Consider the following 15,786-nt stretch of genomic DNA (forward strand, 5'->3'; position numbering starts at 1 on the left):
TATATATATATATATATATATATATATATATGAGTTTTGTAGGAGTTATACCATTTCCTCTCACAAGGTGAAGTAATCTTTTTTCCTAACAATAACAGCTGGCATTTATATAGTGCTTTAATATTTGTGAGTTGCTTTTAATATTTTAAAAAATGGATTATCTCATTTGATCCTCACAACTGTTATCCTGTTTTAGAAATGAAAATCCTGAAGCTCAGAAAAATTAATTGACTTATCCTTGGTCACAAAGTGAGTAATTATGGGAGAGAGAATTCAAATTGTTGATCTTACAGATCCTCTAAAATCCCAAGATCTTTGTAATATGAACTGCTTTCTAGCATACTTTTCCATTTTGTACTTGTAAAATTGATTTTCTTTTTAGTTCAAGTGTAAGACCATATGTTTATCCCTATTATATTTTGTCTTAATAGATTTGGCTCAGTGTTCTAGAATGTAAGACCTTTTTTGGGTCTAGATTTTCATCCAATATGTTAGCCACCACTCCCTGTTTTGTGATATACACATGTTTGATAAGCATTCCATCTCAGCTTTTATTCAGGTCATTGAAAAAAATTAAATAGCACTGAGTGAAACATGAATCACTGGGGCATTGCACTGCAGATTTCTTTCCAAGTAGAATGATGAATGATTTGATGATTAATGAATTATTTATCAACCAGGGGTGAGAATCTCTTCCCTATCTTACCTTTACCAGCTGGCCTGGAAGAAAAGCAGAGATAGACCTGGTCCCGTTCAGCTCACTCTTCAGAAGCCCCTGCAGTTTGAGCTTGAGGATTCACTTACTACCCACTGTTACTCCTGTGGTGTTTTTTAGTTTTTCTCCCTGTCTTCAAACTAATCAGTCACCTGCCATTTAGGTGAAAACAATCTATAGAAGCTTCCTCCCATTCTTTTTATCTTCATTCTCTTCAGTCTTACCCCATTCACATTCCACTCCAACCCTGCGCATCCCTTCTGTGCCCTGTACAATTCCCATACCATAATGAACAGACTCCCCTTCATACTGGACCTCTTTTTCTCACACTCTTTCCATCACTGAATTCCTATACAATCTTTACTAGGATCTTACTGCAGCAAGGTTGGTGTTTTTATTCTTCCCTAATTCATTCCCTCTTTCATTCTACACAGAAGCTATTCCAAATCTTCTCTTCTCTCTTCAGTCCTCCAGCATGTTCCTTGCCCCCTTTCTCTGAGCTGAGGATGTGGTGTCTTACTTTACTGAGAACAATTGCCATCCTTCCACATGAGCTTTCTTTTCTTCAATCTTCTTAATTTCTTGACATAATCTCCCACTCTTTTCCTCTTTCCCTCAGAATGTAAAGTCTTTCTGACCCTTAGGCAATGAGTCTCAGCTGAAAGGAGCTGCTACTGTTTCCACTACACTTTTCTATTTTTGGTAACTTTTCAGCTTCATTAGCTTCCTAGCTCTGTTGTTTTTTGACTTAAGTATGCAGCTTCCTTTTTAAAAAATAAGTTTTGTTGATATCTTCTATTTCTTACATCATCATAGTTATCTCCAGTATCCCCCTCTTCTCATCTTGGTGTTATCCCCTTTAACACATAACATTTTTTAAAGAGGAAGGAAAATCAGCACAACTGATCATTACATTGAAAAAGTGCTAAAACAAAAGCAGTGTGTAATACCTGTGGATCTCCTGTCTCCATGAAGGCATGGGTTGGGGGTATCCTCTCATGTCTCTTCATTTGAGGCATATTTGATCTTAAAAGTTTTGTTACATTTACTTTTGAGTTTTTGATTTGTGGTTCTTTTCATTTACATTATTGTAGTCATATTGTTTTCTTGACTCTGGTTACTTCACTCAGAATTAGTTAATGTAGATTTTTCCATTCTTTGTTGTATTCATCACTTACATCATTTCTTACAGTGCAGCACTGTTATGTTACATTCATATACCATGATTTCTTTAGCCATTACCCAGTTGACAGGCATCTACTTTGTTTCCAATTCTTTCCTATCACAAAAAGTTTTGCTATAAATATTTTGGTGCCTATGGAGACATTCTTATCAATAGCTTCTTTGGGAATAGGCCAAATAATAGAATCTTTGATTCAAAGGATATAGGCATTTTAGTAGTTTTAGTGGGATGTTGCTTCTAATGTATGTTTTCAGCTTTTAATTCCCAATTTTCTTACTTTGTTCCCTCCAGCCAGGACTTTTTCATTTGTAGTGACCTACTTATAACTTAGGATGAGAAATCCTAAATCCATATTCCTATCATCTATCAGCTGTGAAACAAATTCTTAATATATATGATTGTCTTAGAGTACCCAGTTCTTTGATTCAGAATTTGCCAGCAATAAAATAGTCCCTTGTAAATTAGCTGCTGGGAAACAATTCACTAAAGCTCTCTTCACCATCACTCAGGACCTTTATCTTTGTTGCTTTCACTCTGCTCCTCACAAAACAAGTTGTTTTTCTCTGTGTTTCTCACATCTGTCATTTTTATTTTTGTACCAAAATAAGAAATGGGTCCTAACTTACATATTTATTTTGTTCATGCTACTTCTTAAAATTCAGCCTACTATTTTCTGCCTCCTTATATTTCCTCAAGTCTGGAAAGTGTGTTCTCATCTTTGTCTCTTAGGAGGTCTGTATTGCTTGGAGGTTTACCTCAGGTACAGCTTAGTGCTCTTCTTGCCTCTTCACACTTCCATGTGCAACACTTCTTTTTATGTGTGTGTGTGTGTGTGTGTGTGTATTTGTGTTTCCTCCCTACCTCCCATAAAATATATAGACCAGAGAGTTCACAAGTGCAAATGAGACTATAACCAGGTCAAGGAGCAACATAATTTACTTCAAGAGAAAATAAAGACATGCATGCCAGGACCCTTCTACATGGAACACAAAGGAGCCTGTCTCAGCAAGCGAAGCCTGAGATGTTTATGAGTTTCAGTGAAATTGGGAGCTATAGGTGAAGAAGGGGCAATTCCTTCTAGGACCTGTTAGAACATTGAAGCAGGATATTCTTGTTTATTATAAGATGGGGGGGGGTCTTCAAAACAAGAGTGGTTTCAGCCCATTCTAGTTAGCTCTGTGGTGGGCTAGTTCAGCAGGCACAGTCAAAGTAGGGCTGAGCACGATTCATATTGGCTACTTATTGGTCCATTTCATCATTAGTCCCTCCATCCTCCTCCAATTCTATGGAATAGAAAAACTCAAGGAAGACATTAATTTTGGATGTATATTTACATTCCTCCTTTTGGTCAAGACAGTCTCAGAACTTGCTGACTAAGAAAAAATAATTTGATGGAACACAATTTTGTTAACCATGCACATGGAACATTTGGATGCAATAGCAAGAACAAGCCAAAAGAGGAGATGACCTAAATATGCAAGCAATATAATAAGGAGGCCATGGACAACATAATGGAAGACAGAGCCCAGGCCTTCATGTAGCCACAAAAACAAATCACCAAAGGTGGAGAAAGGCTCTATGGTAAGGGTGAATTGCCTTTATCAATCAGAATGGAGGCCATGTTATGGATGCTTTTAATTTCTTTGCTGATGTGTCCACTGTTAACATAGAAACAGCATTCTTCATCTAGATAATATAGGCACCTCCCTGAGAGGCCAGGACAGTATGTAAGAGCCCTTTGATTCTAGAGTGCTACCCTAGCCAAAGAGTAAATCACCCTATCTAGGGTTTCCAGGGAAGAAGTCATGTTGTTGAAACCAATGGCAACATGGAGAGAGAGAAGTCTGCAGACTGCATACAGCAAGTCTACAGTGCCCAGGTAAACCACTTTGGGATTTTTGATAGGGTTGCTAATACAAAATTATGAGTTCCAGGCTAAGAATGGTAGCTTGGGTCATGGGGGGTGGGGGCAGTTCCAGTATATTCTGTGAGTTTAGAGGATCTCCAGCACTCTTGTGAATAACAGTTATAGGGCTCTGATACTAGCTGAATGGCTGCCAGCCAGAGGTGGACCCTAGTTTCTAAGGTGATGGGGTGAGCTATATGTGCGGTCTCTAGAATGGAATGATTGTTGCAGGTGCAGCCCCACAATTTGTGAGGTTTCCTGGCTGGGCCACTTTTTGCATGGTGGTTGCCTGTGGGTGATTGAGGCAGCATACAAGAGGAGGAAATGAAAGGGCTACTAGGGGATTCATAATCATGGTAAATGCAGAAGAGATTCAGTGATGAGATAGTTAAAGCCAAGCTGACAGTAATAGAAGACAGAATAGAAACCAAAGATAAGTAACAAAGATAGGATTGCAAGGTGTAGCCATCTAATACTTAGCTCTTTTCTGGGATCTTAGAGTGGTTGTCTCCTCTGGATGTCAGCTGCTTTTGGGCTCACTAAAAGTGAACCTTGAGTCTTTCACTAGGTTCAGCACATCACATGGGTCTGGGGTTTTTTCAGGTGTGAGAGATGAACTCACAATTAGGTACCTTAGAGTTTGGCAGCTGTAGGGTTTATCAGGAGGACTTGGTATGGTTCTTTCCATTGGGGTTTCAGGGAATCCTTTCTCAAATGGCACTTATAGTAAATTCAATCACCTGGTGGCAACAACTTCTCCCACAGATTGAGACGGAGAGACAAGGTGGTGAATTTCCTTGATCATTCTTGAAAGGCCCTGACGATAGGAGAAGACAATATCCTTAGAGGCAATAGAAACTTCCCATGGTTTCCTATTGGCATGCGTAACCCCATAATAATTTCAGATGGGGATAAGGATAGCTTGCCAAAGGGGTGAGCCTTGGGAGATGAACCTCCTAGGTAAGTTTTGCTAATTAAGTTTTTAGAATTCCATTTACCCTTTCAACCAACTCTGACTATTGGCGGTGACATGTACAAGGTGAGTGCTGAATTATAGGTAAAGAGGCTAGTAAATGGGATATTACTGAACCAGTAAAGGAGATACTCCGATCACTGTGGATTTTTCAGGGGACCCCTCAAGGAGGAATGCCCTTTTCAATCAGGTATTTGTCAACTGTCATTGTAGTAACTTGTCTAACTGGAAATACTTCCATTCACTGGGAAAACATACAGAGTAAACTTACATCCATTAGATGTGGACAGTTGAATTAAGTCAGTTTACCATATTTCAAATGGAACAGAGAGGAGAAGAAAGCATTTAGGTGGGAGCTTGAGAGGTTTAAACACATTATGCTTGGGACAAGTAGGGGAGGTTGCATAAGGAGTTAAGGCCACCTGATGTAATTTTCCCCAGCAGTATTTGTGGGTCAGTGGGATCAGCTTGTCTGGGGCCTAGTGTTTAATGCAAATGTTCTATCATAGGGAGGGACAATGAATCATTAGAACTAAGAGTCCATTTGGTTCTTTCCATAACCCAGTGGAAGGGTCCTTATCGTATCCTTCCCTTTGCAGCCTGCCAGTGACCAACTACACAAAAGATACTTAAACTAAAACAATTCCTTCTGATGTTAACATAGGTAACAAAGAGGTGTCAGTAAGAATATTTAATGAAACACTTGCTGGAATCAAAAGGTTAAAAAGTTGGCACAGCTGTGGTCAATGTCAGCTCTACTATGCCCTGGAACCTTCATAATAGCTATAGCTTTTGGCAGAAGCAACCAGTCCAACTAGTGAGCAACATACTCTTATGGGCTGTCCAGAGGATGTCAGAAACCTCCTTAGCTTGCAGGTGATGACATTCATTTTTCCAGTGTCCAGGCTTTTTATGATAAAAGAATACCTTCTGTTGAGAACGTTGGGAATTAAAATTCCAGGGTGGGGAGGTAGGACTGAGAGGGGGTGCTTTTGCCATTGTCGTCTTTTTCAGCTATCTGCAATTGGCTGAGCAGGAGGTCTGTGATTTTATTTTTCATCTGAAATTTATTGTCAGGAAGGGTGGCTTGATGTCTAGAAGCTTCATCCAGCGGAACTGTTGTGTTTGTAGTTAGCAAGTCTCGTGTGTGTGTGTGTGTGTGTGGGGGGGTTTGGTGAGGCAATTAGGGTTAAGTGATTTGCCCATAGTCACACAGCTAGTAAGTGTCAAGCATTTGGGGCCGGATTTGAACTCGGGTCCTCCTGATTCCAGGGCTGGTGCTCTTTCCACTGTGCCACCCAGCCGCCCCTTTTGTTGTTGTATTTTTAATCAAGGCACTGAGATCCTTTTGGAGGCCGTCAGTGGAAAGAAAGTTAAAAGTGAGAAGCTTGGCATTTTCCTTATGGTTTAGATCACGGCTTCTTAAACTTTTTCCACTCGCACCTCCTTTTCTCCTAAGTAATTTTTATGTGACCTTGGGTATATAAGCATATATAATAGGTATACATAATGTTTTACTGTTACCAAATTTTTAGCAATCCCCACATTCAGTTACATGACCCCATATGGCATCATGACTCACAGTTTAAGAAGCTTTGGTCCAGATCAGAATTAGAATCAAAAGTAAGAAGGAAAATGGTTGTAAAGTTAAGACTGATTTGCCAGGATTTTGGTGGCAGGTTTTAATTTTTGACCAATTTACAGGCTTCAGAAAATCTGTAGGGATGACGTCCAAAGGAACCATGCCAACCTTTTCTACCCTGTGAAAGTGGGCCTGAGATCTGGACTTATCTTCAGTAGGCTTTTTCCAGTCTGCTACCCTAAACCAATGGTTGGCCTCCCCTGGACCTACTAGGGCTTTGAATAATTGATAAATAATCGGGGAAATCAGGTTTATAAGTAGAGTTTGCTGAAGTTCTTTAGTAAGTCCTATGGGTTCTTCTTAGACCCAGGGAAACTGCTTCCCCATGGCCTGAAGTTCTGCCTTTGTCCAGAGGTTAAAGGAATACTCAGGATTGTTGAATCTGGGTTCCTTCTAGGATTTAAAGGGAAATTGGTAGATGGGCTCATGAGCTTCCTCTCCCTTCTGAGTCTGAGTCCTCTAATTCTTGAGCCTCCTGTTAAGTATAACAACTGGGGAGAGGAAGGTAAATATTTTTGGGAGGGGCTGATAATGTCTGACAAGCCCATAAGTCTTTAAGTTCTTGTTTCAACTTATAAATGCAATTTTGATTATGTTGGGAAAGGGCTTGGACATTATTCTGTAGAGCACAAATTTGAGTATCAGCTTCACTTTTTCCAAATTTGATTTCTCTGAGAGTTTCCTTAACAAAAGCTAGATTGCTCTCAGCTTTTCACTTGGCGATTTCAAGTAACCACTTATAAAAATCATCCCATTTTGGATATTTAACCTTCTTTCTTGCATTTCTTAAGATAATTTATCTCATCCCTTTCAAAAGTTGCCCATGTTGGCCAAAAATATTGGAGGTCATCTTTGGTCATTTTATGCCAATTAGATACCTGCAGATTTTGGGACTATATAGTAATGACATGTGGCCTGCTGCCATTCTCTTAATGGCAGTGTGTGTGTGTGGGGGGAGGAAGCATAATTTTTGGATGGTTTATTGCCTATGGATATTAGGGACCCACACCAAAAGGGGAGGAAACTGCTCCTGTGAATCTAGCCAGAAAGAATCAGTCAATTTTGGCTAGCCAAGGGTACCCAAAAGAAACAACAGAATTATCTGATAGCCCTCCCATAAAGGGGATCCTTCTTCTCCTTCTCCTGTGGGCCACAAAACATTTCTAGTGTAAGAATGAACTCAACTGAAAAAGACGGGAGTTCGGTATCTGAGTGGAGAAGCAGTACTAATCAGCCCAGAGATTGGAGATTAGTAGGGCACAAGGGGGTCCATTCTGGTATCTAGTCCTACATTGAGAGTCTCTGGCCAGTCGATTTTTTCCATTTCAACTTGTCATATTTCACCACTGCCACCAAGAAATATGGACTGGAGTTTGAAACTATAACCAGATTGAGTAGCAACTTATTACAAAAGAAAGTAAAGACATGCATGCAAGGAACCCTCTTCACAGAGTACAAAGGAGCCTGACTGTGGGCAAAGCCCGAGATATTTGTGGGTTTCAGTGAAATTGGGAGGTATAGGGAGAGGAGAAGGGGCTGTCCCTTCTAGGAGCTGCTAGAACATGGAAGCAGGAGGTAGAGATCATAAGATACAGACAGGGAGTTTGCAAATTACAGGACCTGTTTCAGCCAATTTTAGTCAGCTCTGTAGTAGGCTAACTCAACAGGTGCAGCCAAAGTAGGGCAGACACAAAGGATCGCTGGTATGTCAATGCTGAGCAAGGGTCAGATTGGCTACTAATTGGTCCATTTTATTGTTAGCCCCCCCCCCCCAATTCTATGGAATAGGGTAACTCAAGGAAGACAGAAAAATTAATTTTGGGTGTATGTTCACAAAAAGAAATTCCTTGAAGGCAAGGAGTTTCTTTTAATTTTTGCCTTTTTATTCCCAACAACATGCACAGTGAATAGCAGGTACAATATAGATGTTTAATTGAATTAAATGACAAGGTGAAGATTGACCAGAGGAATGGGGTTAGGATATGTGGATGTTAGAAACTGGAAGGATTTGGTTAAACATGGACAATATTTTATAAATAATTAGAACAGTTAAAAATGGATTTTTCCTTAGCAAGTGGTGAGTTCCATCTCACAAGAAGTCTTTAAGTAAAGCTTGGATGACCACGATTTCTTAAGATTCTCTGATACCTTGCAGTATTCTGTATGCTGTGGCTGAGTGCAACTTGAACAAAGTGTAGCATATATTTTGCAGTAGTCAAAATAATGAAATTTTTTCTCAAGAAAATTTAAGTAACTTTTTCTTGTATTTTACTTTGTTTAGAGATATTCATCCCCAAATGCCTAACCTAGATGAATAGGGTATTATTTTTTTCCCTGAAGAAAGTGAATGAAATTATGTAACATACATGTATTTTTTTAGAGAGGAAAGGGTTAATACTTGAAAGTTTTACGGTTGTCAGAAGAGGAACCAGAAAGAGGATAAAGAAAAGTACTTTGATTTTGTTTAAATCTGTCTGTTAAGTCTAGTTAAATTTGTACATCAAATAAAACTAAATATACTCAGAAAATTTTACAAAGGTGTTATTTAGTACCCAATATTTAATTACCTTAGTTTTGCCAAATAATATTTGAGGTGGTAGAATTGAGTTCTAACTTACTAAAGGTTTTTAAATGAGTACTGTTGATACCAAAAAAAGTTGTTTGACCTGTAATTTTTTTCTCATATTAGAAAACAAAGATATGAAATTTAAGTGCTTAAGTGCTTTGATGTACTTTTTTTTGCCACCAAAGAGACTGAATATTAGCTCAATAATTTTTCTCCCGATTTGTATTTCTGACTTTTTGTGTATCAAAGAGGAATGCAAAACCAAGTTTTATATGATGTAATAAAATGCAGAGCGAAAATTCTTTTTTTTTTCATTAAGAATATGCAAGTGCCTTTTCTACTCTAGGGATCTCAAAAATGAAAGAAAGGTAATAATGTTTATGAAATAAAACTAACTTTAAGTTTTTATGTAAAATTCAGAAGTTATGCCTATTGAATAATATGTCATATATAAGAATTAGGGAATTTAAGGTGTGTGCTTTAGTTTGATTGTGATTTTACATTTGGACTAATTTCTATGATGTAAGAATCTCCTTTCATCTTGTTTTACTTTTAATTTTGAGAAAGATAGTTTTGCTTTTCAGATGTGATTGATCTCACTGGAGATGATAAAGATGATCTTCAGAGAGCAATTGCCTTGAGTTTGGAAGAATCAAACAGGGCATTCAGGGAGACTGGAATAACTGATGAGGAGCAAGCTATTAGCAGGTAAAAATACGACTTATATAAAGCAGATATATAAAGTACATATAAGAGAAATAGAACTTGCTTTAATTAATTTTTGTTAATTAACAGAAAATAAGTTTTTCCCTATGAGAGAATAACATATTCACTCTAATTGTAAACAGTACTGCATTTTAAAATTAGTCTGTTTGCTTCTGAATTGTTCTTTATTCTATAACCAAGAAAAAAATCAATATAGTGTAGTTTGAAAATACATTAACTGAGCAAAAGTTAACTTAGGTCTTTTAGCATTTGGAAGTGAAATTATTGGTTCTGTTTAACTGTTTATATCCATATCTATTAAAGAAAACCATATTTTATTTTCTCCAAAGAATGCTTGAAAGCCAGTTGGTATTGTAATATTTACCTTATGATCTGTTGTTAAGGTTTTATACTTCACTCATCTGTGAGTAGGACATGTGGAAGTTTTGCAGTTTCTTTTTTAAAAATTCCCCATTTATAAATTCATATAAATATTTTAAAAATAAATGGGTCAATTCAAAAATAAATATTTTAAAAATAAAGAAATTACTATAACAAATTTCCTTTTATCCAGAAACCCAATAGTGAACAGTGATGATTGCTGTTTGCAATGATGTGTCTAATGAAAAGATCTTGACCTATTGGAATGAGTCATCCATTTACTTATTAGTGAATTCCAATCTTATGTAATGCACCCATTTCTCAAATGAGAATTTTGTTTTATCATGAATATTTGAAAATGTAAAATATGTTACCTTAGTTATCTAGAACAGGGCTTTCTTAAACTGTTTCTACTCATGACCCCTTCTCACCTGAGAAATTTTTGTGTGACCCTGGGTATATAGGTATATAAAATAGGTATACCAATCAAACATTTACTGCCAAATATTTTGCGACCTCCACATTCAATTATGCAGCCTCATATGGGGTCTCAATCCACAGTTTAAGAAGCTCTGATCTAGAACAGTAATGTCAGAAATGACTCTCTGGACCTATGTTGCCTTAGAAACCTACAAATTAACATCATCTATGTTTTATTTTTATTTATTTGATAAACATTTCCTAACTATATTTTAATTTGGTTCAGATAAACTTGGGATTAAACATAGTCTTCTGTTTATCATTTAAAGTCCTTCAGAGTCTGGCCCCTTTCTACTTTTTCAGTCTTACACTTTACTCCTCTCTATGGATGTGCAATTCAGCTCCATTGGCCTACTTGTTAATTCTCCACACCCAGCTCTCTATCAACTGACTCTATGCCTTTGTACAGGTTGACTTACATGCCCCAAATGCTCTTCCTCATTTTGGCCTCCTAGCTTCCCTGTTTTCCTTTAGGACTCAAGACTCGGTTCAAATGCCATTCTTCAGTAGAAGGCCTTTTCTTGTGATTCCCAGCCCCTAATCCCCACATTATTATTCTCTTCCCTCTGAAATTACCTTTCTGAATTCTCTCTATGTATTTTGTATGTTCATAGTCATTTGCATTCTTTTGCCCCTGTTAAAATGTGAACTCCTTGAAGAGCAGGGTCTATGTTTTTGTCTTTCTTTGATAACTACAGTATTTACCAGAGTGCCTAGACATATAAATGCTTGTTTGCAGGATTGATTTATTGGCTTTCCAGTGCCAATACCATGTTTTGAATCCCCTATTGGCAATTTTAACTGGATAGTATCTCATAGGCATCTTAAATTCAACATATCCAAAACAGAACTCCTTACCTTTCCCCCCAAACCCATCCTTTTTCTGAATTTCACTGTGTGGGGTTTTTTTGTTTGTTTGTTTGTTTTTGTTTTAAGTCTACTATGATTCTTATCATCCAGATTCTCAACCTTTACTTAATCCTTGATTCCTCACTTTCCTGAATCTAGTATATCCAATCAATTTCCAAATCTTGTCAGTCATTTCTACTTCCACAACTCTAGCATCAGTTCCATTCTCTATTTACTCACCTCTCTGCTGGACTATTGTAATAACCTCCTAATTAATTTCCTTGCTTCAGATTTCTCCCTATTCAAATCCATCGAGCTACCAAAATGATTTTTCTAAAGTGTAGGTCTAACAGTCATTTCCCTAATCAGTGGACTCTAGGATCAAATATTATTTTATCGTTATCACCCTTTTTAATTTATAATTTTGTATAATTTTTATAAGGCATATTCGTATAGTAGTGGTCAGTCGTTCAGTTCTGTGTGATTCTTCATGACCCTGGATGGGGTTTTTTTGGCAAAGGTACTGGAATTTTTTGTCATCTCCTTCTCCAGTGGATTAAGACAGAGAAATTAAGTGACTTGCCCAGAGTTACACAGTTAAGTGAGTGTCTGAGGCCGGATTTGAACTTAGTTTTTCCTGACTCCAGGCCCAGCGCTCTATCTACTAACCCATCCAACTTCCTATTTATATTAGAGTGTGTGTGTGTGTGTGTGTGTGTGTGTGTGTGTGTGTGTGTGTGTGTGAGAGAGAGAGAGAGATAGTTTATAAACAAGTAGATGCACATTTGGGAGAGATGTACACAAAACTTTATTGTGTTGATAGAGGTGTCTGATAAAGAAAAATTTGTGAATCTCTGATCTAGAATATGACATTAACCAGACAACCTCAGTTCCAAGGACATAATGCTAATATCAGTCCACATGACATTGAGCCTGTCTTTTCTCCTCAAAGGGCTTATTTTATTTTTATTTCTGATATTTTTCTTAATTAAAAAAAATATATTGATGCCATTTCATTTTCATTCCTGAATGTACCTGTCATTTCCTTTAAGTGAGGGAATTGGAGTTAAGTGACTTGCCCAGGATCACAGCTAGTAAGGATCAAGTGTCTGAGGCTGGATTTGAGCTCAGGTCCTCCTGACTCCAGGGCCGGTGCTCTATCCACTGCATCACCTAGCTGCCCCTGTATAAACCTTATTTTGTAACAAAGATTTAAAAAGAAAAAAAAAGTAGTTTAACAAAACCAACTAATATACTTGTCCTCTGTAAACAAATATATGGTATTCCATGGAGAGGTGTCAAAACCTTTTCAGGATTTAAAAAAGTGAAGCTATTCGGTTTAAAATGAAGATTCAGTGTTACTTGCTGTGTTTATAATGCTTCATAAAGTTTTGTTTTCTAAATAATTATAATAGGTAATTATACAACTTTAATATATTGCAATTATACAGTTGTAATTGGCAGCATGTTGTCCTCAGGCAGAAACAGGAGGTGGTTTAGAACATTGCCAGGTGAACTGTACTGCAGTCACCACCTTGACCATCGCCTCCTATCAGATCTGTGTGTAGAGGAAGATTAGGAATCTGAACCCAAGAGCCCTGAGAATACTTTTCCCCTTCTGTACTCCATCACAACCAATACCACCAATTGAATTAACTACCATTAAGGAGCAGGCAAGCAGCAGGGAACCTTGGAACATGTGCTAAGTGAGCCAAATCATCTTAAGAGCCAAAGAAGAAAGTCTGTGCCAAAGTCCCTGGTACTGTCAATGGTTCAACATTAAAAATGGATATATTTTTAATCAATGGAAATAACACTAAAGATGCATTTTCATTTGCCCTGCCATTGTACCCTAAATGCTATTGGGCTTTCAGTTGCTCCATAGCTAAATCCTCCTAAAAATATTCTACAATTAGATTGTGAGTTCCAGGACTTCAGGAAAAATCCCCGTTTTTAATCTTTCTCCTCAGTGCTTGGCACATAGCCTTTAATAAATGCTTTCCCCCTTACTCCCACCCCAGCCAAGCTGCCATATTTTTTTGTTTGTTTGTTTTTTTGGTTTTTGTGGGGCAATGGGGGTTAAGTGACTTGCCCAAGGTCACACAGCTAGTAAGTGTCAAGTGTCTGAGGCCAGATTTGAACTCAGGAACTCCTGAATCCAGGGCTGGTGCTTTATCCACTGTGCCACCTAGCCATCCTAAGCTGCCATATTTTTTTGACCTGGTTCAGCTTTGGCTTCCACCAGAAAGAAATAGCCAGGGAATTCCAAGGAGCCCTAGAGCCATTGCTACTGTGGAGCCCAAGATAACAAAGCTGGAGGGGAGGCCATGGCGTCCAGTAGTAACCGGTTGTCTGGGGTGAACGTCATGCTGGTTATGGACTTACAGGGGTTTGGTATTTGTGCTGCTGTTCATTTTGTGAAGAGGCAGATCATTCATTTTTCTATGAAGTCTCAGAGAAACCCTCATTGTTCCTGTGGGACACAGTGCTTCCAAGGAACTGAAGAAAGAAATTGACATCCTACTATCCAAGGTTTGGGATTTAAAGCATGATTCTTGAAGAGGGTGATGCCAGACTTTTGCAGCCGGATACACCAGGAAATCAGTGTTGCTTATATGGGATGAAAGCAATGAATGCCATTCATGCCTCTGAGATCTCATTCCATTCAGAAGGCTGGCATCCTTGTTCCCTGATGGGCAAGAGCTTCTGCTCCTATCTGCTGGAGTTTCAAAACACAAGTATCCCCTTCAAGGGTACCCACTAGACCCTCATTGATATGCTGGTAGATGACTACCAGACACCTTGATATGGCATCTTTGGCCATGATGAATAGCTACACTATCAGGAAGCACTGAGTGAACTGGCTACCACTTATAAAGCCCATAGTGGGAGCTCCCAGTGGCAGCATCTGTTGCAGCTAAGGATCTAACATATTCTCCTAAAGTTCCCTCCCTAGCTACTATCCAGATCACCTATCTGCACTCCAGCCAGAAGAGTAAGAGAGCCAAGCACTTCCTAGAGCTCATGAGTCTTAAGGATAACTACAACACACTAGAGAACACCCTCTGACTGAATTTGGAGATGGCCATTGGCTCCTGTAGGAGAATCCAGTGTCACTATCCAGGGATTTCTCCAGGCCAGAAGGCACAGCAGCACTGGACAGTACTGATGTCATTATGCCCAGAATGCTTGAAATATGTTCCCGGACATCCTTCCTTAGCTTATCTCTCTGCTGCAGAACTTCAGTTCCATGAGATCCTCTTTCCCCTCCACTAGCATTTTTATGGAGTTGAATCCACATATTCTCCCTCTATGTCACATCCTCTTTACCCCAACTTGTTTTTGATCACAATTATTTTTTGCTTTCTCCCAAAGTCAGTTTTATCTTAAATGAGTTAGTGGGAGTATGGAAAGGGACACTTACGATGGTAGAAATGGGAACTGTGGAGCCCCTGTCTTTCCCAGTTGAATGGGGCCTCTAGCCTATGAACATATCGTTTAAAGTTGTGGAGGGATATGGGCAGACAGGAGCAAGGCATTGTACTTAAACCAAACTTTGTTGAGATTTGTATTATGTTTAGTGTGCTGTCTTGCTCTTCTCTATTGGGCATACTAAAGATCAAGATAAGTGACTGAGGGGAACTGTTGTGATATAGACACATTAATTCCATGTCCCATGGCCCAGCTATAAAATTTTTTAAATGCCTTTTCTTTCATTGATTCCTTCATTTTTATCATCTACAAATGAACAACTTTGTTGTCACTCCCTGTAACACTTTTATAACTCTTGAGTTTCTCTACAAAAGTATAATTTGTTGTGTATAAAGATTCACTGATTCATCAATATCCAAACATTCACTCTAGTAGGAATAGCTTTGGGCTAAGTCATCTGTTTTGCTTTACCCCTTTTGTGATCCAGAGTATACATTTGTAAGATTGGGGTCAGCTATGCAGTTTGTGATCCTAGAATATTGTATTTCTCTGGGGGAAGCTTGGGCATTGCAGGGATTAAATGGACCAACTTGGCCTCTTTAATCTAGTTGTCCATTGTAGGCACATGAATAATAGTATGAATTATTCTAATATTTTATTGTTTTTGTAAGATCAGCAAAGCTATTGTAATTTTACTGTAAAGCCACAACCCTTTGACTTTCTCTGATATATTTTATAAAAGTGACTACTTAGTGAATACTTAATAATCCCATTTTTACAAAATTTTTAAATAGCAAGAAATATCTCAAGAATAACAGTCCTTAGTGAAAGGGAATAGTAAATTGATAACATTCATAAGATGATTGGTAGAATTAATTTCATTAGAAGATGTTGGTTTAAATTCTTTACAGTGATTAAATCAAAACCTTACCTTTCCAGGCTTCTTAGCTTTAC

The 15,786-nt window shown here is 38.1% G+C and overlaps 1 protein-coding gene and 1 pseudogene across 6 annotated transcripts in view; both read left to right on the forward strand.

Moving 5' to 3' along the window:
• Nucleotides 1-15,786, forward strand: part of USP25 (ubiquitin specific peptidase 25) — a 139,867-nt gene that overhangs the window by 16,120 nt on the left and 107,961 nt on the right. For all 6 annotated transcript variants that reach the window (XM_043993152.1, XM_043993153.1, XM_043993154.1 and 3 more), the window contains exon 2: nt 9,570-9,693. Coding sequence is in view for 3 of the 6 variants with exons in the window: in XM_043993149.1 (XP_043849084.1) it covers nt 9,570-9,693 (124 nt within the window). In the remaining 3 variants the exon portion in view is untranslated. The remainder of the gene's footprint in view (nt 1-9,569; nt 9,694-15,786) is intronic.
• On the forward strand, nt 13,728-14,469 carry LOC122746985 (annotated as a pseudogene).

Source organism: Dromiciops gliroides, chromosome 3, assembly GCF_019393635.1.
Source record: "Dromiciops gliroides isolate mDroGli1 chromosome 3, mDroGli1.pri, whole genome shotgun sequence".
Lineage (NCBI taxonomy): Eukaryota > Metazoa > Chordata > Mammalia > Microbiotheria > Microbiotheriidae > Dromiciops > Dromiciops gliroides.